The 25669-nt window shown below is 37.8% G+C and overlaps 1 protein-coding gene across 2 annotated transcripts in view; it reads left to right on the forward strand.

Annotated features, from left to right (window-relative positions):
* Window positions 1-25669, forward strand: part of Tfb1 (transcription factor B1) — a 97840-nt gene that overhangs the window by 19427 nt on the left and 52744 nt on the right. For both annotated transcript variants that reach the window (XM_083133773.1, XM_083133774.1), the window contains exons 3-4: window positions 2041-2242; window positions 7273-7429. In XM_083133773.1, the coding sequence (XP_082989899.1) occupies window positions 2041-2242; window positions 7273-7429 (359 nt within the window). The remainder of the gene's footprint in view (window positions 1-2040; window positions 2243-7272; window positions 7430-25669) is intronic.

Raw genomic sequence — 25669 nt, forward strand, 5'->3', positions numbered from 1 at the left:
CCGAGCAAGATATTTTCGGCAGCCTGTCCAAATTAGGCTTCCATGTGGAAAACGTCAGACGTCTTCCGAGCCATTCTCCGCATTCCATGGACGTTTTGTCAAGTCCCGGTTGCAACACCTGGGACAATAGACCTTCTTTAGTCGTCGCTAATATACGACGTGCAGAACTTCTCTCCAAGAAGGCTCGGCCTTCATCGCATATTCTTCAACTCTTTAAAGCCATTGTAGAAAAACTTTGACCGCAGAAAATACTTCAATGCCACAGCTGCCAACGCTACAGCCACGGGCAGCGGTTTTGTGAACTACCCCCAAGATGTGTCAAATGTTCGGAGCGTCATTTGATAAAAGATTGTCCACAGCGCACTACGGATATTCCACCGAAGTGCGCAAATTGTCCAGGTGCACATACAGCCAATTATAAGGGTTGTCCAGTGTACAAACGCTTATTGGAAGCTTCCCGCGGTAAGAATACAAAGAAGTCTACCCAGGAGAAGAAGCCTCTTCAAACGCCGGTATCCATTCAACCAGCGTCGACTTCATCGCAGAGCACCATTCCACCACCTCCTCGAGTCAAGCAGAGCGTCACTCAACCTAGGAAGCCATAAAACCAATCAGATGCGGCTGCGCCTTCTCCCAGCCAATCAACAGCCTCCTCTTCGAGACCTCCACTTCAGAGAGCCGACAACTTGGAAATTTTCCGGCGGCTGCTAGAGATACTGCTCAACCCAGAGCTACTACAACCATTATGCGTGCTGGTGGAAGGACTCCAAGCCATCCGCCGCACGAACGATTCAGATGCCAGACTTCGGATCCTTCAGGAACTGTTAGCTGCCATCTGATCTATCTATGTTTTATGTCGTATTGTTTTGTGTCGTCACTTTTTTTCTCGGGTTTTGGGAACATAAGAAATACACTCGCTAGCGACAGTTGCAGCAAGTCTTTTCAAAGCTATTGATGTAAATCTTAAATTATGTAAATAAATATAACCCTATGCCTGTTAATGATAAATGAATTCAAGATGCAGTTCCCCATTACGCCGATGTACTGACTGATAAAAAAAAAAAAGCTATGTAGGCAGTTGGTGGGTGGACACAGACTAGAACACATAGAGGGCTAGCTCCTCAGCCTACATTAAGAGATCCACCTCCAGCCCTAACAGCCTGGTCTGAACCCAGTTAAGACTGCGGAGAGGTATCCAAACCTAGGTTCGATCTCAGCCTTGCGCTGAGCCCCAATTTACCCGACCCCAGTCCCTAACTGCACGCAAGGTATCCGAACCAGATTCGATCCCGGCTTCGTGCTGTGAGGACGTACCCAGCCATATCGACTGGTTTGATCCCAGAAACTCACCTGCATACCATGGGAATGCACCCAAACGTGGGTTCGAACCCAGTATGTATACTGAGTGTAAAAGTGCCTGAACTTCACATATCCCCTCCCCTCTGAGAGAGGTAAGGTGTTTCATTAGGGGCATTGTAGTAATGGAGATAAATGAACGTTAGAATCATTGTTAGTCTGCTCACTGACGTAAATTGCGGATTTAAGAATACGTGTTAGTAGCGCCAAGGTAGGAGAAAATTAGAATTAACAAGGGGCAAATTTTATTAATACTAATAAATTGTCTAAGTATTGTAATTAATTATTGTCCAAGCAACATTAAAATATTTCTCAATCTTGCCATTGTAAATTATGAGAATTGTAATTTAGTTTTGGCTGAAGCATGTGTCAACGGGCCATTCATTCAAATAAATGTTTATGCAAAGTTTCGTAATCAAGTTTCCCAGCAAGCCTTGAGTGTGAAAAGAGTTCTCATCCTCCCGGCAGAAGTGAGCAGCAATAATGGGTAAAGCAACAGTCATCGCTCCACCCTATGGTTGTGTAGTAGATAATGTATACATGGTGGTGGCGATGTAAAATTGTGAAACGTTGCACAAGGTTTTAGGTACAAAGCAATGGTGCTCCTTAAATACATACTTTATAACATATACAGTACACATATGATAGAATATTTTAGTACATGGTCTAACTTTTTTCTTCCAGTGCAAAAGATATCCCCCGAGGGAAAGGCAAAAATCCAGCTCCAGGTTGTCCTGCACGATGGGATGGCTTCCACCTTCCACTTTGTGAACCCCATGGGACAGCAGGCGCAGATCAAGGACAGGGATGATGTCAAGGAGCTGCTTCAACAGCTGCTGCCAAAGTTCAAGAGGAAAGTGAACAAAGAACTGGAGGAGAAGAATAGGTAAGCTTCTAAGATATACGTGCTGTACAGAAATGGAAGTGTCATATTTCACTGCATAATTGTCAGAGATATTATGCCAGTTTCATTGCAAAATAGTGGGTTGAGGCCTTTTCCTTGAAAAAAAAATGTGTTGATACTACCAGCACTAGGATGCATGGAATAGTTGTGAACATGTATTAAAATGGAATATTTCAAATCAATGTACATAATTTTTGGTTACAGTTTAGTGAACATTTTACAGGTCTGAGTTAATGCATGGATTATACAGAGTGTCCGAAAAGTCACGCAACCCGGTGTTTACGACCGTATAACGGAATAGCGAAACGGAATGAGAAGAAACGCTTTCTGCCAAGAGAATGCCCTGTATATTGGGAAAATTTAGAGAGACAAACATATGTAAGAACATGCATGTTTTAATAACAAATAAGCAAAGTGTTGCCTAAGGCGGGAAAAAAATATTTGCAAATCGTGTATATTGATGCACAGAACTCACTGAGGTAAATTATTGCAACATTTCACAATACCAACGAACAATTTGGATGGCCATCTAATGAATTTCACAGAAAAAGAACTTTGACGAAGTTTCAAAAACATTGCAGAAGGGAATAAATGGGCTGTTCCAAAAATCGATGTTTTCACAATATTACGAGGGACACTGGCAACACTGTTGGTGTCACGTGTCACTAACAGACGTGTTTCACCTCAGGCTATCACACTAAGGCACTTTTAACGACAAAGGAGAAAGTTGGTTATTCTCGAACATATGCAATAAATTACATACACCTTGCAACCCTGAAATGTGGTTTCAATTGGATAGGTATGTCAACAGCCAAAATTCCAGGCATTGGTCGACAGAAAACCCACATCAGTTGCACGAACTACCCTTGCACTCTCCAAAAATCGGTGTATGGTGTGGAATATCGCGACGTCGTATTGTGGGACCGTTATTCTTTGAGACAACAGTGGATGCCGCTGTGTACGGGGATTTCATAATGCAATTCGTTGCTCTTCTGGAAGAAGACGAACGTGATGTTTGGCTACAACAAGATGGAGCAACTTGCCATACATCTGATGAATCTCTTCATATGCTGAGAGAATTTTTTTGATGATCGTCTAATATCCAAGGACTTATGGCCCAGTCGCTCGCCCGATTTAACATCTGGAGATTTTTTTCTGTTGGGTTACTTAAAGGGGAAAGTATACCAAACGGGACCCAGAACATTGGAGGAGCTGAAACGAAACATTACACAGGGAATTAATAATATCGGTGTTGCAACCCTCAGGAAGGTTATCTGAGAACATGATCAAGCGAACCAACTTATGTATCCAAGAAAATGGTGGACACTTCGAACATTTGCTTTAATTTGTAGTGATACCCACATTTCAGGGTTGCAAGGTGTATGTAATTTATTGCATATGTTCGAGAATAACCAACTTTCTCCTTTGCGTTAAAAGTGCCTTAGTGTGATAGCCTGAGGTGGAACACGTCTGTTAGTGACACGTGACACCAACAGTGTTGCCAGTGTCCCTCGTAATATTGTGAAAACATCGATTTTTGGAACAGCCCATTTATTCCCTTCTGCAATGTTTTTGAAACTTCGTCAAAGTTCTTTTTCTGTGAAATTCATTAGATGGCCATCCAAATTGTTCGTTGGTATTGTGAAATGTTGCAATAATTTACCTCAGTGAGTTCTGTGCATCAATATACACGATTTGCAAATATTTTTTTTCGCCTTTGGCAACACTTTGCTTATTTGTTATTAAAACATGAATGTTCTTACATATGTTTGTCTCTCTAAATTTTCCCAATATACAGGGCATTCTCTTGGCAGAAAGCGTTTCTTCTCATTCCGTTTCGCTATTCCGTTATACGGTCGTAAACACCGGGTTGCGTGACTTTTCGGACACTCTGTAGTTGAAATGTCATTTCTCTTGCAGTTTACAGTTTTTAGAAGCACATAAACACAACTTTTGCCGTAATGTTTTGGGAGAACACATTCTCCATTCATGAAGCATTTATTCCTAGTGGGAGTAATATATATTTACGTGCTTGTAAGAACCATAATCTGCAAGAGAAATAATTCTACAATGCAAGCAATACGTACATAAAAGTCAAAATATTGCACTTGAAAATTTACTGCAATGTTGGGAAATCTGGATTTAAAACTTTTAATCTTGTGTGTCCAAATATTATGTGCTGCTATCGTTGGTTACCTTCTTTGATGTGACGATTATGCTTAATTACATTCATCGAAACACACTATGTACACAGTTGAAGAACTGTATGATATGACTGGAAGTACTATAGAAATTCGAGCAAAATATACAGGCTTGGCCAGGACTCAAACCTGTGTCTCTTGTATAACATGTTGTTGCTCTACCAACTGAACTATGAATCAGCCACTGTTTTACCTGTGTGAAATTCTATTGGTACTACCACAATATCTGTTGCATTTGAAACACTGATAGTGTTTAGCTTATTCCGTTGTAAAGTTGTAACTTCTCGTACAATTTGAAACACACTTGAGATGAACTAAGCAAAATTGCAGCGAAAAGAACAGGCTTAACCAGTATGCAAACCTGGATCTCGGGCATATCATGCCATTACTCGAGTGAGCTGAGCTACCGAGCTAGAGTAACATCACAGTATGCCAGAAACCTCGGTTCGTTGTCCAGTATTTTTTAAATTGAATTTCTACAATTCAAGGAGCTTATGAATTTGGTAATTTTTGTATGGCCCCCAAGCAACGTGGATTAATTTAAATCAGGTTTATTTCAATCAAGGTTTAAATCAAATGATTTTTTTAAAAGAAAATCACTGATTTTAATCACTTTAAATAATAATTTATAGAATAATGTACATAAGGATTTTGTAGAAACCAGACTCACTTTTGGTGAAAGTGCATTAATCTCGTAATCATTTAATAGTGTTTATTAGGCTCTAAGAAAGGAAAAAAATATATGTATTTCTGTAAACACACTTAAATTTCTCTGGATTTAAAATTCAATCATCTTCATAGGCATAAATTTTGTATAGAATAATATACACAATACTTATCATATTAATCCGTAAATAGTGTCATATCATTAAACTGTAAATAAACATTGCACCTGATATTTTGGAAGTATCATTAAAAAATGTCAAAATTCAGCTACAAAGACTAAGAATATAAGTTACAATTATAGAGTACATCCAGAATTTTATTTTCACTGGAAGAAAAGTTACTGAAATGATTATAGTTTCATTAACACACTCAAAAAAATATTTCCATAGTAAGTTCATATATACAGTATCAGAAGCAGAAAAATTTAAATGTGGGTATAATTTTTTTATTTGTTTTAATCAAACTGTTCAAAAATTTTAGAGCTGTTTAATAGAAAAAGCCTTTCTATAAGAAATACATTTCTATATGAAGGGTACAGGGGAAAAAAGATGAATGTCACAAGAAACTTGAATGGAGTTAAATGAATTTTAATGTTTGAAACGCTCTTACATCTACAATATGGCTTAGCACTGTATGAAATTTTTACATAATCTGAAGCATTATATTGTTTAACTAATGATATAACAGTGGGTCTAATAATGTAAAGAGGAAGAACACATTTTTGGCAAAATTCGTTCTTAATGCACATTTTGCAGGTGAAAAATGATGAATGTCCATTATTTGCACAGAAAAAAAAGCAAAAAAAGGTGAATGTCCATTTGAAATGTAAATACCTCAATAAAGAATATGAATGCTTTGTGAAATACACGAACAAAATGCAAATTCATAAAGTCACTCATTTGTCACTATGAGGAAGATCTTCATAGAACCTTCTGGCATATTGTCCACAGAATTTCTTCAAGTCTTGCAAGTCTTTATATTTTTCAAGAGAAATTGGAAGTGCCATATCATATTTTCTTGATGGATACACAAATTCAGCTTCTTCTAAATAAGGCTGGATGTTTCTCTTGCATTTTTCAAGTGTTGTCACACTTGAAGACCAAGCGCCGTTATATGTGTTCCTGTGTAGTACAAGTTGAGTTGGTTGAGTGAGTACATTCAGAAGCTCACGGATGCCTTGTAACAAACAGGTAACTCAGCCATTACTCCACCTCTAAGTACACGGACTTTGTAACTGTATGAATATGTATGTAAATTGGCGTCATCCTGATTTTGTCTTGGCCTTCTTCGTGAAACATCGTTAACAGTAATTAAACCCCCTAGATAACAGTTTTGTGGATTATAATTGTCCATTCTATTAAATTGCACAATTATGTTATTTCTTTCTGTAGGAGATATCACCGCAAAGCTTTTCAAACGAGAGCACTTGCAGTCTGTCCCTGTTTCATGAGTACTGCACAGCATTTTCTTTCTAACATCACTCACCCTTTGTTCTCCCAAAGTTATCATCCACTTCTGGGTCACTCATGGCGAACACTGTGAAACCAACAAAACCTGTATTCAAACTGACAATGTCAGAACTGAGACGACAATGCGTCTGTCAAGTAAAGGCTGTTGTTGTTATATTGCGCAATGAGTCCGTATCGTACGTGACAATCTATTCCTACACAATGGATGGACAATCATCATTTTTGCCCTGTAAACCTAGGACATCTATCGTTTTTCCCCTGCACACGTTTTTTTAAACCTTCATTAAATATGTCTCTCTCAGCACTTTTAGCCTGTTTTGACATTTTAACCGTTAGTGTGGACTGCCTTTAATATCAAGGAAGCAAAATATCAATTTTTGTGATTTTGTGACCTTCATCTTTTTCCCCTGTACCCTTCATATGTATGGTGCCAAAAAATATGCAAGCAATTTTAATGTTTTTTTTTTAAATAAAAAAAAGATTTGAAAAAATCATCAAAATGATTTTTTAGTAAAAAACAGTTATTTTTATCCACCTTGGTACCCAGGATTTTTTCCAGGACTGATCTAGTATTTTTTTACTGCTTTTGTCAATTTTTTTTATTAATTTGCACCCCTTCAAGTATCATTAAAATGAAGCAAGCATGTAACTAATAATGTGGCTGCTCCTTTTACAGGCTGTTGACAGAGAATCCTACTCTGCTGCAACTGTATAGAGATCTTGTGATAACTCATGTGATATCTTCGGAAGAGTTCTGGGCACAGTATGCGGGCCAATACACAAAAAAGCAAGAAAACAATAAGCAAGATACTGGAGTTTCTGGTGCCTTCCTGGTAAGACATAGTTTTTTCATGTTATCTTTTGTTATTTTCATTGCATTTACTGTGGAACCTCAATTTTGTTTTTCAGTAGACCAAACTTAAAATGTAAAATCGAGGAAAATTTTATAACATTTTGCTACTTTGGATCATCAAGATTGAAGGTACAGTGCAGGATTTTGTAAAATCAGGGTCCTGATGTACAGTCAAACCCCAAAGATGGGCTTTTTTTCTTCTTTCTTTTTACTGGCAGTACGCTATGTTCGTTGAATGTGCGTATTCAGGTTCAAAAGCAACAACGTGATTTTAGAGATCCGAGGAAAGGAGACGGGAGATCACTTATCGCCATTATGTTAATTGGTTAAGATGTCTTGTGTAAGGGGCTCTCACTTCCACACGAGCAAGAAAATCGCAGCAGAAATACTTGGCACTTTTCAGTAATTACAAGACTAGTGATGATACCATAGGGGGCATGAGAAGGCAAATTCCCCCCCCCCCCCCCCTGGAAATGAAAAGGTGAAGGTAGTTTGCACCATACTGTGACGCATATATATAGGGGGATGTGGGAGATGGTGTGATCAGCACCATCCTCCAGCTGCCTTACCCCACATATTCTTTGATTTTTGCCAATTTGAAGGTGATGTGATCAGCACCACGCTTGGGCAGCCCTCTTGCTATTTTGGACCAAATATGCATTTTAATGGCATTTAGATGTGCACTGAATTTACCTTCTCTCAGAATTTATTGCCGCACCCCTCGTTTATTCACTCATTTTTCCTGGCCCCATCACTTTACAACATAAGAGTTATGCAATATGCATAGAGAAAATATTCTCTGCCTCACGTAGAAGAATCATTTATCCCAAGTTTGCTCATCCCCCACATGAATATTTTTCAGTCAGTGAGTAAAATATTGCCCTATCTGCCCATAGAAAAAAATGATCACTTTAGCTTGTGCGTTTTCAGCTTGATTCTGATAACCAAATGATATATAGCGTTCGTGAAAAAAACTTCAGATTAAAAATAATCTAACTAAATCCAATCATATTTCCTTAGGAATCTAAATGAATTTCCATTGAAGAAAAAGTGTAGTTGTTATCTGGTATGGCAAATCCCTTAATTTTTTCCATTTTCAACGTTCCAAACAAAAAGAAAGGAAAGGTTTTTACAAACAAGTCCCCCTCTTTTTTTCGTTCCTGTCAACCAGGAAAGATTCCATAAATGTGTGGGCAATGAAGCAAATGGGGATCCGAGTCCCATTGTCAATTTTCCACTTGCGTTTTTGTGGAGGGGAAGGGCGAACAAAGACACCTCAGTCACACACATTCTGACCAAACTCTAGGGAAGGCATAATTTAGAGAGCATCGGTTTGGCAACAGTGCACTTTTTGTTTGAACCTGCGGCAGAAGGATTGGCCTATTTCATCTTCACAGGGAATGCAAGAAGTGCCATTTTCCCTTCCTGTCCCTCAAGGGAGGTAGGACAAATGCAACTTGTGCACCTTCCCCCCCCTCCCAGGAACCATGCCTCTTCCCTCCCTCCTCTAGCAAGAAAACTTAACTTCTGGAAGTTCAAGGTCACGTGGGGAATGCAAAAGCAAGAAAAAGGAGGGAGGGTTTCCTGCAAATTTTAAAACATCATCACGGCTCGGAGAACGTATAAAGCGGGAAACGGGAGTTAGAGCGAACGTAAGATCGAGGTGAACGTCCTATTATTTAACATGGCCTTTTGCCGAGGCCTGACTGGATAAACATATTAAGCGGGAAAACTTATAATGTGGGAACGTAATATCGGGGTTTCACTAGAGTTGTTTTGTACTATACTGTGGTACACGAAAATATGAGCCTCAGTCATGTGTAGCCCAGGTTCTGTTGCAATGTTGAGCAGATGCTCTCTCCCTCGGCATGGTGCCTCAGAGTGAAATATTGTATACTTTTATGTTATTATTTTATACTTTATACTTAGACACACATGTTTTTGGTAAATAAAAAAAGCAAAATTTCACTGCCAAAACAGTCAATTCCAGGTTCAAAAGCGGTAAATAAAATAAAATTTTGTTTTTTAAAATTGTGAATATAATCCTAGATTTCATTTAAAAGCTGCACATATTACACAAAGTAAACATGTCCCTTCTAATAGCACATTTTATGTAGTTACCAGACAATGAAATTTATTCCTATATGAAGGGGTTCATTTTTACAGCAGATTTAATCAATTTTCCATGAATTGCATAATTCACAGGATAATTCAAACTTCAGAAAGTTCCGTGTCAGTAAATAATCTCTAAATGTTGTGTATAAGAGTCTATTTTGTATTTTGCAGTTCATTTAACATCATTTCATGACAAAACAGTGTAGGAAAATACACCTCACACCTTTCAGAAACTTGAAATATTAACATTACAATGTGTTATTTCACATTTTGGAGTTTTCATCAAAAACTAAATATGCATGCTTCTATTTATACTTATCCTTTTTTATGCGTTATTTTATACTTTGCTTTAAATTGTGCAAAATTTGTAACATGATTTTTTAATATTTTTTCTGCTAAATCAAGTCTCACCTTTTTAGCAGTTGGATATTCTGCACAATTATAAAAACTAAGAACAGACCTATGCACAACTTCCTTATCAAATCCATATCATTTGGTTATATCCTCTCTTTTTGTAGTGTTTCCGTGGGATATGGAAATGGGCTTTTATTTATTTCCGCATTATCCATCATCCTGTTACGGCTTTGTTTACATTCTGCCCACACCACATGCATCTCCAGTCAGCTTTTGAACTTGTTTGAAGTTTGCAGTATCCAGAAATGGCAAATAGTGTTCCTAAACAGAAGCATGTATTCATTTTCTGATTTATGTGTAGTTAAGATCACTAACATTTATATAAAACCTGCTCTCCTACTAAAATAATTAATGGCAAAATTTGTCGATGGAATATTTATTGAATAACAAACAGGTTCATAGGTCCAGCTGGTGAAAAGTAAAGTCCCTGGTCATTATTTTCATGTGTGTTATTATTAGGAGTAGTGGTATGTATAAATTTTCACTGACACTGGTAATACAAGTTGTATATTCACAATCGGATCCTTATCTCTGTGTAACTTCTGGGGAAGTAAACCTACTTTATTTTATACAACAGCAACAATTTTTTTTGCTTTTTTTGGACTTGGTTAGTCTTGGGGGAGGGAGGATCGTAACAACCTTGACCCATCCCCTTACTATATCCCTGATTTCTGTCTGTTTTCTGCACCTTTGTTTATGTTGTAAAAAGTTCCGAGATAAAGCCACAACACATTTGTTTTACTAGTCTTAATTTTCAGACTGCAAGCCTTCTTCGGGAATGGGAGTTGAAATGCAAGATGTGGTAAGAAGGTTAAAGCATGGGTAGCATTTAGTTGGCCCCTACAGACAAGAACTATACAGGCGTGTGCTCCATGATGATAATGAGATGTGGGGATAAATTTTTCTGCTGAATTTGGTGATGATCCAATCTTGGAGAACTGAGGGAACTATAACCTTCTATTTTCTTTTAGTTGTGCGGATGTGTTTGATGAGAAAATGATTAATTAGTGTTATTTTGAGATCAGCCTCTTTTTGGAATTAGGAAAACCTCATCATCATGCCATTAAGCGATAGTACTCCATGATGATAATGAGAAGACTCAGATAAATTTTTCTGCTGAATATTGGTGATGATCCAATCTTGGAGGACTGAAGGAACAATTACCTTCTAATTTCTGTTACTTGTGTGGATGTTTTTGATGAAAAAATGATTAAGTAGTGTTATTTTGAGATCAGGCTCTTTTTGGAATTAGGGAAACCACATCATGCTTTTAAAGGATAGTTCTCCATGATGATAGTGAGATGATGCGGATAAATTTTTCTGCTGAATATTGGTGATGATCCAATCTCGGAGGACTGAGGGAACTATTACCTTCTGTTTTCTCTTGTTTAGATGTGTTTGATGAGAAATTGAGATCGCCCTTTTCGGATTTAGGGAAACAACATCATAGTGCGGATGATGATAATGAGATGATGCGGATAAGTTTTTCAGCTGAATATTGGTGATGATCCAATCTCGGAGGACTGAGGGAACTATTACCTTCTATTTTCTGTTAGTTGTGTGGATGTGTTTAATGAGAAAATGATTAATTAATGTTATTTTGAGGTCAGGCTCTTTTTTGGAATTAGGGAAACCATATCATGATGCTTTTAAGGGATAGTTTTCCATGATGATAATGAGATGATGCGGATAAATTTTTCTGCTGAATATTGGTGATGATCCAATCTCGGAGGACTGAGGGAACTATTACCTTCTGTTTTCTGTTAGTTGTTTGGATGTGTTTGATGAGAAATTGATATCGCCCTTTTCGGATTTAGGGAATCGACATCATAGTGCTTTTAAGGGATAGTTCTTTATGATGATAATGAGATGATGCAGATAAGTTTTTCTGCTGAATATTGGTGATGATCCAATCTCGGAGAACTGAGGGATCTATTACCTCTAATTTTCTGTTAGTTGTGTGGATATGTTCGATGAGAAAATAATTAGTTAGTGTTTTTTTGATATCAGGCTCTTTTTGGAATTATAGAGACCACATCATGCTTTTAAGGGATAGTTCTCCATGATGATAATGAGATGATGCGGATAAATTTTTCTGCTGAATATTGGTGATGATCCAATCTCGGAGGACTGAGGGAACTATTACCTTCTGTTTTCTCTTGTTTAGATGTGTTTGATGAGAAATTGAGATCTCCCTTTTCGGATTTAGGGAAACAACATCATAGTGCGGATGATGATAATGAGATGATGCAGATAAGTTTTTCAGCTGAATATTGGTGATGATCCAATCTCAGAGGACTGATGGAACTATTACCTTCTGTTTTCTGTTAGTTGTTTGGATGTGTTTAATGAGAAATTGAGATCGCCCTTTTCGGATTTAGGGAAACCACATCATAGTACTTTTAAGGGATAGTTCTCGATGATGATAATGAGATGATGCGGATAAATTTTTCTGCTGAATATTGGTGATGATCCAATCTTGGAGGACTGATGGTACTATTACCTTTTGTTTTCTGTTGTTTGGATGTGTTTGATGAGAAATTGAGATCGCCCTTTTCGGATTTAGGGAAACCACACCATAGTGCTCTTAAGCGATAGTTCTACATAATGATAATCAGATGATGCGGATAAATTTTTCTGCTGAATATTGGTGATGATCCAATCTCGGAGGACTGATGGAACTATTACCTTCTGTTTTCTGTTAGTTGTTTGGATGTGTTTGATGAGAAATTGAGATCGCCCTTTTCGGATTTAGGGAAACCACATCATAGTGCTTTTAAGGGATAGTTCTCGATGATGATAATGAGATGATGCGGATAATTTTTTCTGCTGAATATTGGTGATGATCAAATCTCGGAGGACTGAGGGAACTATTACCTTCTGTTTTCTGTTAGTTGTTTGGATGTGTTTGATGAGAAATTGATATCGCCCTTTTCGGATTTACGGAAACAACATCATAGTCCTTTAAGAGTGGCCTGGAGGTTGGCATGAAAGTAGTTTTCTGGCCCAATGCGATACAGAGACACCTTGTGACATATCAGAGGGCTAGGAATTCTTTTCGGCTGTCCTAACCCAGAGGCCAGAGAACCTTCCTCCCTTAACCACCCCCTCTCCTCCCTTAACCACCCCCTCTCCTCCGCGTGACTCCCGCAGTGAGGTTTCCAGGAAAAGGACACCCACCTGTTTCTTTTCATTCTGGTTTCGGAGGCTAAAATTTCAGCTTGCTGGCTGACTCTTGTATGGAGCTGGAGCGAGACGAGTGGCAGGCTCCAGAGACAGAACCTTCATCACTGAAGTTTTGATTTAATAAATTTGGTTGATTACAGTGGCTACTATAATTATGTTGAATTTTCTTGTTGAGGTTGGAATTATCAATTGAGAGTAAAGGAGGAGGTAGAGAATATCAGTTGAAAGAAAGTATTTTTTTTGAAGGGGGTGTTTTTTATACAAAATTGATATATAATAATAATGATAATAATAAGGCAAGAATTAGTAACAATTATTATTTCAACTATTAACGAATAGAGTCCCTATTAGAGATGGGCAGGAGTGAAACTACCTGGAATTTAAAAAGGGGAAACGTGGACATGCGTAATAACATATGGAAAAACTGAAAAGGAGAAAGACGGACAAAACAATGTAACAAAATGTACAGTAGTAACAAAGATGGCAGGAAATAATAGTATAATATTGAACTTACACTTTGATGAAGTAGTTTTCTTTGTTATGATCTGAATTAAGTCCCTTTGCACAGTTCTCATCGTTGAGTTCACAGCAGCTTTAATCGGCCAAGATTGATTGATTTTGTTTATTTTACTTCGCCTTTCTGCCGCTCTTGGCTAATGATGATGTGATGTAATCGATGAAGAGATGCTCACGAAGGACACGTATGCCAAGACCGGATTCGAACCCGGGACCACTGGTCTTTGTCTTTAAATCTCAAGTTAGCAAGTCAGCCAAAATTATGTTTTTATACTAAATTTTACATTACTTGAAGATTTGCAAAGAAACAGTAGACCTTTTCATGATCCTTCCACTCCAAAAACAAATGTTTTGTAAGAGTCACATGAAGTTTATGATTGGAAGTAGTGAAGTTCTAGGAACCACACACACACACACACATATTTGTAAGCAACAACAATAGTAGGCTATTGTAATTTGGAGAGGATGTGATTTGTGAGCGGAACAAGCATGGGAATTTATCGAAGTTCCTTTTCGAATCATCAATTATGTGTGTGTGTGTACACGTATTTCCTATCTGCACCGTTGACTCACAAAGTACTACATGTGAGGTACTATCGAAATGTAAAAAGAGGAAGCGCTACCACCCTCCCCGCCTTTTCTATATTTTATTCAAATCGAACACGAACAGATATATATTTCGGAGGGGCATCCTAACGTAATGTCTCAAAATAATAATATTAATAATGTTAAATTAAAATAAGTATAATTATATTAAATTAATTAATATATTTTTATTACATGAATAGGTATGAAGGTGGTATAACAACGGTGATACAGTATAACATCACGTATTCATTATCTAGCTAACATGTAGTTAAGGTCGGCAAAATTTGTAAAAAATAGAAACTGCCCTGGCAAGGAAATTAATGTCAAATAGATAATGAATATAATATTTATTGAGTATGAAAAAATGATGTTAGATCCAGTTGACGAAAGTAAAATTCCTGGTAATATTTTGCATGTTATTGTAAGTAGTAATAATTCTTGCATAAATCTTCTTTGGTACTGTCATTCAAAGTCGTATTGCTTTCCAATACTTTTGCGGAAATAAACAAATTGCGATTAAACAACAACCTTATTTTCATTACTTAATTGAAGTTTTATGATCTCATTATTTTCATTATTTAATTTTTTTGTACTTGGTAAGTCTTTCGGGAGGAAGTTGGGACACCTGGACCCCCTAAATACGTCCTTCGCGGTAGGGGTCGAGATAAAGTTACTGTGTCACTGGTTCCAATTCACGGTAAATATGCTCTGCTTCTCTACACTCACACATATACAAACTCATGGCCTTCCTGCTTTCTTGGTTTCTTGCCTGGGAAAGAGGCAATAAATAAAGCTGTGACAGCTACGGGACCTTCTGCCGAGGGGACAGAACCCAGCTGTGCAGAGGATTCAAATTCCCGCGCGAACTAGCCCTCACCATCAGCCTCAGGCAATTTTCGAACAGAGACATCTAGTGGCCAAGTGGCGAACTATGATGAATGAAATTTGGCTGAAGCGGCCGTATCTTTCGCCGTCGATAATACATGACATTTTTAAACAATCATTTTGGGCTGTGCAAGTGACTTTTGAAAGAAAAGCCCTCCCTAGCTTAGTCATAAAAGGATTGAGCATTACGTTAGTATACATCATAATGGCCATTTTCGTTGGTGCTACCCACAAATCGTATAACCATTCTGTGCTTATTTACGTATTTCCTTATGGGAAATTGAAAAAAAATAATGGAATTTGTGCACATTTATCGAACTTAAATTGTATAAATGTGTCATGTACTCAAAGTTTCATAAAGTAAGTTCACATCTACTGCGTGTTTTCCGGCAAATTTTTGTCCTAAAACGTTATATTCAACAAAATGCAAAAAAGCCCATGTTAAATTTAAGCACTTTTCACGGCGACCTTCTCCAAACTCAACCTCCCTCTTAAGGGATAGTTCTCCATGATGATAATGAGATGATGCGGATAAGTTTTTGTGCTGAATATTGGTGATGATCCAATCTCGGAGGACTGAGGGATCTATTACCTCCAATTTTCTGTTAGTTGTTTGGATGTGTTCGATGAGAAAATGATTAGTTAGTGTTTTTTTGAGATCAGGCTCTTTTTGGAATTATAGAGACCACATCATGCTTTTAAGGGATAGTTCTCCATGATGATAATGGGATGCGGATAAATTTTTCTGCTGAATATTGGTGATGATCCAATCTCGGAGGACTGAGGAAACTATTACCTTCTGTTTTTTGTTAGTTGTTTTGATGTGTTTGATGAGAAATTGAGATCGCCCTTTTCGGATTTCGGGAAACCACATCATAGTGCTTTTAAGGGATAGTTCTCGATGATGATAATGAGATGATGCGCATAATTTTTTCTGCTGAATATTGGTGATGATCAAATCTCGGAGGACTGAGGGAACTATTACCTTCTGTTTTCTGTTAGTTGTTTGGATGTGTTTGATGAGAAATTGAGATCGCCCTTTTCGGATTTAGGGAAACCGCATCATAGTGCTCTTAAGCGATAGTTCTACATAATGATAATCAGATGGTGCGGATAAATTTTTCTGCTGAATATTGGTGATGATCCAATCTCGGAGGACTGAGGGAACTATTACCTTCTGTTTTCTGTTAGTTGTTTGGATGTGTTTGATGAGAAATTGAGATCGCCCTTTTCGGATTTAGGGAAACCACATCATAGTGCTTTTAAGGGATAGTTCTCGATGATGATAATGAGATGATGCGGATAATTTTTTCTGCTGAATATTGGTGATGATCAAATCTCGGAGGACTGAGGGAACTATTACCTTCTGTTTTCTGTTAGTTGTTTGGATGTGTTTGATGAGAAATTGAGATCGCCCTTTTCGGATTTAGGGAAACCACATCATAGTGCTTTTAAGGGATAGTTCTCCATGATGATAAGGAGATGATGCGGATAAATTTTTCTGCTGAATATTGGTGATGATCAAATCTCGGAGGACTGAGGGAACTATTACCTTCTGTTTTCTGTTAGTTGTTTGGATGTGTTTGATGAGAAATTGAGATCGCCCTTTTCGGATTTAGGGAAACGACATCATAGTGCTTTTAAGGGATAGTTCTCCATGATGATAATGAGATGATGCGGATAAATTTTTCTGCTGAATATTGGTGATGATCCAATCTCGGAGGACTGAGGGAACTATTACCTTCTGTTTTCTGTTAGTTGTTTGGATGTGTTTGATGAGAAATTGAGATCGCCCTTTTCGGATTTAGGGAAACCACATCATAGTGCTTTTAAGGGATAGTTCTCGATGATGATAATGAGATGATGCAGATAATTTTTTCTGCTGAATATTGGTGATGATCAAATCTCGGAGGACTGAGGGAACTATTACCTTCTGTTTTCTGTTAGTTGTTTGGATGTGTTTGATGAGAAATTGAGATCGCCCTTTTCGGATTTAGGGAAACCACATCATAGTGCTTTTAAGGGATAGTTCTCCATGATGATAAGGAGATGATGCGGATAAATTTTTCTCCTGAATATTGGTGATGATCCAATCTCGGAGGACTGAGGGAACTATTACCTTCTGTTTTCTGTTAGTTGTTTGGATATGTTTGATGAGAAATTGAGATCGCCCTTTTCGGATTTAGGGAAACCACATCATAGTGCTTTTAAGGGATAGTTCTTCATGATGATAATGAGATGATGCGGATAAATTTTTCTCCTGAATATTGGTGATGATCCAATCTCAGAGGACTGATGGAACTATTACCTTCTGTTTTCTGTTAGTTGTTTGGATGTGTTTGATGAGAAATTGAGATCGCCCTTTTCGGATTTAGGGAAACCACATCATAGTGCTTTTAAGGGATAGTTCTCCATGATGATAATGAGATGATGCGGATAAATTTTTCTGCTGAATATTGGTGATGATCCAATCTCGGAGGACTGAGGGAACTATTACCTTCTGTTTTCTGTTAGTTGTTTGGATGTGTTTGATGAGAAATTGAGATTGCCCTTTTCGGATTTAGGGAAACGACATCATAGTGTTTTTAATGGATAGTCCTCCATGATGATAATGAATGATGCGGATAAATTTTTCTGCTGAATATTGGTGATATCCAATCTCGGAGGACTGAGGGAACTATTACCTTCTGTTTTCTCTTGTTTAGATGTGTATGATGTGAAATTGAGATCTCCCTTTTCGGATTTAGGGAAACAACATCATAGTGCGGATGATGATAATGAGATGATGCGGATAAGTTTTTCAGCTGAATATTGGTGATGATCCAATCTCAGAGGACTGATGGAACTATTACCTTCTGTTTTCTGTTAGTTGTTTGGATGTGTTGGATGAGAAATTGAGATCGCCCTTTTCGGATTTAGGGAAACCGCACCATAGTGCTCTTAAGGGATAGTTCTTGATGATGATAATGAGATGATGCGGATAAATTTTTCTGCTGAATATTGGTGATGATCCAATCTCGGAGGACTGAGGGAACTATTACCTTCTGTTTTCTGTTAGTTGTTTGGATGTGTTTGATGAGAAATTGAGATCGCCCTTTTCGGATTTAGGGAAAACACATCATAGTGCTTTTAAGGGATAATTCTCGATGATGATAATGAGATGATGCGGATATTTTTTTCTGCTGAATATTGGTGATGATCCAATCTCGGAGCACTGAGGGAACTATTACCTTCTGTTTTCTGTTAGTTGTTTGGATGTGTTTGATGAGAAATTGAGCTCGCCCTTTTCGGATTTAGGGAAAGCACATCATAGTGCTTTTAAGGGATAGATCTTCATGATGATAATGAGATGATGCGGATAAATTTTTCTGCTGAATATTGGTGATGATCCAATCTCGGAGGACTGAGGGAACTATTACCTTCTGTTTTCTGTTAGTTGTTTGGATGTGTTTGATGAGAAATTGAGATCGCCCTTTTCGGATTTAGGGAAACCACATCATAATGCTTTTAAGGGATAGTTCTCCATGATGATAATGAGATGATGCGGATAATTTTTTCTGCTGAATATTGGTGATGATCAAATCTCGGAGGACTGAGGGAACTATTACCTTCTGTTTTCTGTTAGTTGTTTGGATGTGTTTGAAGAGAAATTGAGATCGCCCTTTTCGAATTTAGGGAAACCACATCATAGTGCTTTTAAGGGATAGTTCTCCATGATGATAAGGAGATGATGCGGATAAATTTTTCTCCTGAATATTGGTGATGATCAAATCTCGGAGGACTGAGGGAACTATTACCTTCTGTTTTCTGTTAGTTGTTTGGATGTGCTTGATGAGAAATTGAGATCGCCCTTTTCGGATTTAGGGAAACGACATCATAGTGCTTTTAAGGGATAGTTCTCCATGATGATAATGAGATGATGCGGATAAATTTTTCTGCTGAATATTGGTGATGATCCAATCTCGGAGGACTGAGGGAACTATTACCTTCTGTTTTCTGTTAGTTGTTTGGATGTGTTTGATGAGAAATTGAGATCGCCCTTTTCGGATTTAGGGAAACCACATCATAGTGCTTTTAAGGGATAGTTCTCGATGATGATAATGAGATGATGCGGATAATTTTTTCTGCTGAATATTGGTGATGATCAAATCTCGGAGGACTGAGGGAACTATTACTTTGTGTTTTCTGTTAGTTGTTTGGATGTGTTTGATGAGAAATTGAGATCGCCCTTTTCGGATTTAGGGAAACCACATCATAGTGCTTTTAAGGGATAGTTCTCCATGATGATAAGGAGATGATGCGGATAAATTTTTCTCCTGAATATTGGTGATGATCCAATCTCGGAGGACTGAGGGAACTATTACCTTCTGTTTTCTGTTAGTTGTTTGGATGTGTTTGATGAGAAATTGAGATCGCCCTTTTCGGATTTAGGGAAACCACATCATAGTGCTTTTAAGGGATAGTTCTTCATGATGATAATGAGATGATGCGGATAAATTTTTCTCCTGAATATTGGTGATGATCCAATCTCGGAGGACTGAGGAAACTATTACCTTCTGTTTTCTGTTAGTTGTTTGGATGTGTTTGATGAGAAATTGAGATCGCCCTTTTCGGATTTAGGGAAACCACATCATAGTGCTTTTAAGGGATAGTTCTCGATGATAATGAGGTGATGCGGATAAATTTTTCTGCTGAATATTGGTGATGATCTAATCTCGGAGGACTGATGGAACTATTACCTTCTGTTTTCTGTTAGTTGTTTGGATGTGTTTGATGAGAAATTGAGCTCGCCCTTTTCGGATTTAGGGAAAGCACATCATAGTGCTTTTAAGGGATAGTTCTCCATGATAATGAGATGATGCGGATAAATTTTTCTGCTGAATATTGGTGATGATCCAATCTCGGAGGACTGAGGGAACTATTACCTTCTGTTTTCTGTTAGTTGTTTGGATGTGTTTGATGAGAAATTGAGATCGCCCTTTTCGGATTTAGGGAAACCACATCATAATGCTTTTAAGGGATAGTTCTCCATGATGATAATGAGATGATGCGGATAATTTTTTCTGCTGAATATTGGTGATGATCAAATCTCGGAGGACTGAGGAAACTATTACCTTCTGTTTTCTGTTAGTTGTTTGGATATGTTTGATGTGAAATTGAGATCGCCCTTTTCGGATTTAGGGAAACGACATCATAGTGCTTTTAAGGGATAGTTCTCCATGATGATAATGAGATGATGCGGATAAATTTTTCTGCTGAATATTGGTGATGATCCAATCTCGGAGGACTGATGGAACTATTACCTTCTGTTTTTTGTTAGTTGTTTTGATGTGTTTGATGAGAAATTGAGATCGCCCTTTTCGGATTTAGGGAAACCACATCATAGTGCTTTTAAGGGATAGTTCTCGATGATGATAATGAGATGATGCGGATAATTTTTTCTGCTGAATATTGGTGATGATCAAATCTCGGAGGACTGAGGGAACTATTACCTTCTGTTTTCTGTTAGTTGTTTGGATGTGTTTGATGAGAAATTGAGATCGCCCTTTTCGGATTTAGGGAAACCGCATCATAGTGCTCTTAAGCGATAGTTCTACATAATGATAATCAGATGGTGCGGATAAATTTTTCTGCTGAATATTGGTGATGATCCAATCTCGGAGGACTGAGGGAACTATTACCTTCTGTTTTCTGTTGTTTGGTTGGGTTTGATGAGAAATTAAGATTGCCCTTTTCAGATTTAGGGAAACGACATCATAGTGCTTTTAAGGGATAGTTCTCCATGATGATAATGAGATGATGCGGATAAATTTTTCTGCTGAATATTGGTGATGATCCAATCTTGGAGGACTGAGGGAACTATTACCTTCTGTTTTCTGTTGTGTGGATGTGTGTGATGAGAAATTGAGATCGCCCTTTTCGGATTTAGGGAAACGACATCATAGTGCTTTTAAAGGATAGTCCTCCATGATGATAATGAGATGATGCGGATAAATTTTTCTGCTGAATATTGGTGATGATCCAATCTCGGAGGACTGAGGGAACTATTACCTTCTGTTTTCTCTTGTTTAGATGTGTTTGATGAGAAATTGAGATCTCCCTTTTCGGATTTAGGGAAACAACATCATAGTGCGGATGATGATAATGACATGATGCGGATAAGTTTTTCAGCTGAATATTGGTGATGATCCAATCTCAGAGGACTGATGGAACTATTACCTTCTGTTTTCTGTTAGTTGTTTGGATGTGTTGGATGAGAAATTGAGATCGCCCTTTTCGGATTCAGGGAAACCGCACCATAGTGCTCTTAAGGGATAGTTCTTGATGATGAAAATGAGATGATGCGGATAAATTTTTCTGCTGAATATTGGTGATGATCCAATCTCGGAGGACTGAGGGAACTATTACCTTCTGTTTTCTGTTGTTTGGATGTGTTTGATGAGAAATTGAGATCGCCCTTTTCGGATTTAGGGAAACCACATCATAGTGCTTTTAAGGGATAGTTCTCGATGATGATAATGAGATGATGCGGATAATTTTTTCTCCTGAATATTGGTGATGATCCAATCTCGGAGGACTGAGGGAACTGTTACCTTCTGTTTTCTGTTAGTTGTTTGGATGTGTTTGATGAAAAATTGAGATCGCCCTTTTCGGATTTAGGGAAACCACATCATAGTGCTTTTAAGGGATAGTTCTCGATGATGATAATGAGATGATGCGGATATTTTTTTCTGCTGAATATTGGTGATGATCAAACCTCGGAGGACTGAGGGAACTATTACCTTCTGTTTTCTGTTAGTTGTTTGGATGTGTTTAATGGGAAATTGAGCTTGCCCTTTTCGGATTTAGAGAAACCGCAGCATAGTGCTCTTAAGCGATAGTTCTACATGATGATAATCAGATGATGCGGATAAATTTTTCTGCTGAATATTGGTGATGATCCTATCTCGGAGAATTGAGGGATCTATTACCTCGAATTTTCTGTTAGTTGTGTGGATGTGTTCGATGAGAAAATGATTAGTTATTGTTTTTTTGATATCAGGCTCTTTTTGGAATTATAGAGACCACATCATGCTTTTAAGGGATAGTTCTCCATGATGATAATGAGATGATGCGGATAATTTTTTCTGCTGAATATTGGTGATGATCCAATCTCGGAGGACTGAGGGAACTATTACCTTCTGTTTTCTGTTAGTTGTTTGGATGTGTTTGATGAGAAATTGAGATCGCCCTTTTCGGATTTAGGGAAACCACATCATAGTGCTTTTAAGGGATAGTTCTCCATGATGATAATGAGATGATGCGGATAATTTTTTCTCCTGAATATTGGTGATGATCCAATCTCGGAGGACTGAGGGAACTGTTACCTTCTGTTTTCTGTTAGTTGTTTGGATGTGTTTGATGAGAAATTGAGATCGCACTTTTCGGATTTAGGGAAACCACATCATAATGCTTTTAAGGGATAGTTCTCCATGATGATAATGAGATGATGCGGATAATGTTTTCTGCTGAATATTGGTGATGATCAAATCTCGGAGGACTGAGGAAACTATTACCTTCTGTTTTCTGTTATTTGTTTGGATGTGTTTGATGTGAAATTGAGATCGCCCTTTTCGGATTTAGGTTAACTACATCATAGTGCTTTTAAGGGATAGTTCTCCATGATGATAATGAGATGATGCGGATAAATTTTTCTGCTGAATATTGGTGATGATCCAATCTCGGAGGACTGATGGAACTATTACCTTCTGTTTTCTGTTAGTTGTTTGGATGTGTTTGATGAGAAATTGAGATCGCCCTTTTCGGATTTAGGGAAACCACATCATAGTGCTTTTAAGGGATAGTTCTCGATGATGATAATGAGATGATGCGGATAATTTTTTCTGCTGAATATTGGTGATGATCAAATCTCGGAGGACTGAGGGAACTATTACCTTCTGTTTTCTGTTAGTTGTTTGGATGTGTTTGATGTGAAATTGAGATCGCCCTTTTCGGATTTAGGGACACCACATCATAGTGCTTTTAAGGGATAGTTCTCGATGATGATAATGATATGATGCGGATAAATTTTTCTGCTGAATATTGGTGATGATCCAATCTCGGAGGACTGATTGAACTATTACCTTGTGTTTTCTGTTGTGTGGATGTGTTTGATGATAAATTGAGATCGCCCTTTTCGGATTTAGGTAAACGACATCATAGTGCTTTTAAGGGATAGTTCTCGATGATGATAATGAGATGATGCGGATAAATTTTTCTGCTGAATATTGGTGATGATCCAATCTCGGAGGACTGAGGGAACTATTACCTTCTGTTTTCTGTTAGTTGTTTGGATGTGTTTGATGAGAAATTGAGATCGCCCTTTTCGGATTTAGAGAAACCACATCATAGTGCTTTTAAGGGATAGTTCTCGATGATGATAATGATATGATGCGGATAATTTTTTCTGCTGAATATTGGTGATGATCAAATCTCGGAGGACTGAGGGAACTATTACCTTCTGTTTTCTGTTAGTTGTTTGGATGTGTTTGATGAGAAATTGAAATCGCCCTTTTCGGATTTAGGGAAACCGCAACATAGTGCTCTTCAGGGATAGTTCTTGATGATGATAATGCGATGATGCGGGTAAATTTTTCTGCTGAATATTGGTGATGATCCAATCTCGGAGGACTGAGGGAACTATTACCTTCTGTTTTCTATTGTTTGGATGTGTTTGATGAGAAATTGAGATCGCCCTTTTCGGATTTAGGGAAACGACATCATAGTGCTGTTAAGGGATAGTTCTCCATGATGATAATGAGATGATGCGGATAAATTTTTCTGCTGAATATTGGTGATGATCCAATCTCGGAGGACTGAGGGAACTATTACCTTCTGTTTTCTGTTAGTTGTTTGGATGTGTTTGATGAGAAATTGAGATCGCCCTTTTCGGATTTAGGGAAACCGCACCATAGTTCTCTTAATGGATAGTTCTTGATGATGATAATGAGATGATGCGGATAAATTTTTCTGCTGAATATTGGTGATGATCAAATCTCGGAGGACTGAGGGAACTATTACCTTCTGTTTTCTGTTAGTTGTTTGGATGTGTTTGATGAGAAATTGAGATCGCCCTTTTCGGATTTAGGGAAACTGCAGCATAGTGCTCTTAAGCGATAGTTCTACATGATGATAATCAGATGATGCGGATAAATTTTTCTGCTGAATATTGGTGATGATCCAATCTCGGAGAACTGAGGGATCTATTACCTCGAATTTTCTGTTAGTTGTGTGGATGTGTTCGATGAGAAAATGATTAGTTATTGTTTTTTTGATATCAGGCTCTTTTTGGAATTATAGAGACCACATCATGCTTTTAAGGGATAGTTCTCCATGATGATAATGAGATGATGCGGATAAATTTTTCTGCTGAATATTAGTGATGATCCAATCTCGGAGGACTGAGGGAACTATTACCTTCTGTTTTCTGTTAGTTGTTTGGATGTGTTTGATGAGAAATTGAGATCGCCCTTTTCGGATTTAGGGAAACCACATCATAGTGCTTTTAAGGGATAGTTCTCGATGATGATAATGAGATGATGCGGATATTTTTTTCTGCTGAATATTGGTCATGATCAAATCTCGGAGGACTGAGTAAACTATTACCTTCTGTTTTCTGTTAGTTGTTTGGATGTGTTTGATGAGAAATTGAGATCGCCCTTTTCGGATTTAGGGAAACCACATCATAGTGCTTTTAAGGGATAGTTCTCCATGATGATAATGAGATGATGCGGATAAATTTTTCTCCTGAATATTGGTGATGATCCAATCTCGGAGGACTGAGGGAACTATTACCTTCTGTTTTCTGTTAGTTGTTTGGATGTGTTTGATGAGAAATTGAGATCGCCCTTTTCGGATTTAGGGAAACCACATCATAGTGCTTTTAAGGGATAGTTCTCGATGATAATGAGATGATGCGGATAAATTTTTCTGCTGAATATTGGTGATGATCCAATCTCGGAGGACTGAGGGAACTATTACCTTCTGTTTTCTGTTGTTTGGATGTGTTTGATGTGAAATTGAGATCGCCCTTTTCGGATTTAGGGAAACGACATCATAGTGCTGTTAAGGGATAGTTCTCCATGATGATAATGAGATGATGCGGATAAATTTTTCTGCTGAATATTGGTGATGATCCAATCTCGGAGGACTGAGGAACTATTGCCTTCTGTTTTCTGTTAGTTGTTTGGATGTGTTTGATGAGAAATTGAGATCGCCCTTTTCGGATTTAGGGAAACTGCAGCATAGTGCTCTTAAGCGATAGTTCTACATGATGATAATCAGATGATGCGGATAAATTTTTCTGCTGAATATTGGTGATCCAATCTCGGAGAACTGAGGGATCTATTACCTCGAATTTTCTGTTAGTTGTGTGGATGTGTTCGATGAGAAAATGATTAGTTATTGTTTTTTTGATATCAGGCTCTTTTTGGAATTATAGAGACCACATCATGCTTTTAAGGGATAGTTCTCCATG

This window comes from Lepisma saccharinum, chromosome 13, assembly GCF_977018435.1.
Source record: "Lepisma saccharinum chromosome 13, izLepSacc3.1, whole genome shotgun sequence".
NCBI lineage: Eukaryota > Metazoa > Arthropoda > Insecta > Zygentoma > Lepismatidae > Lepisma > Lepisma saccharinum.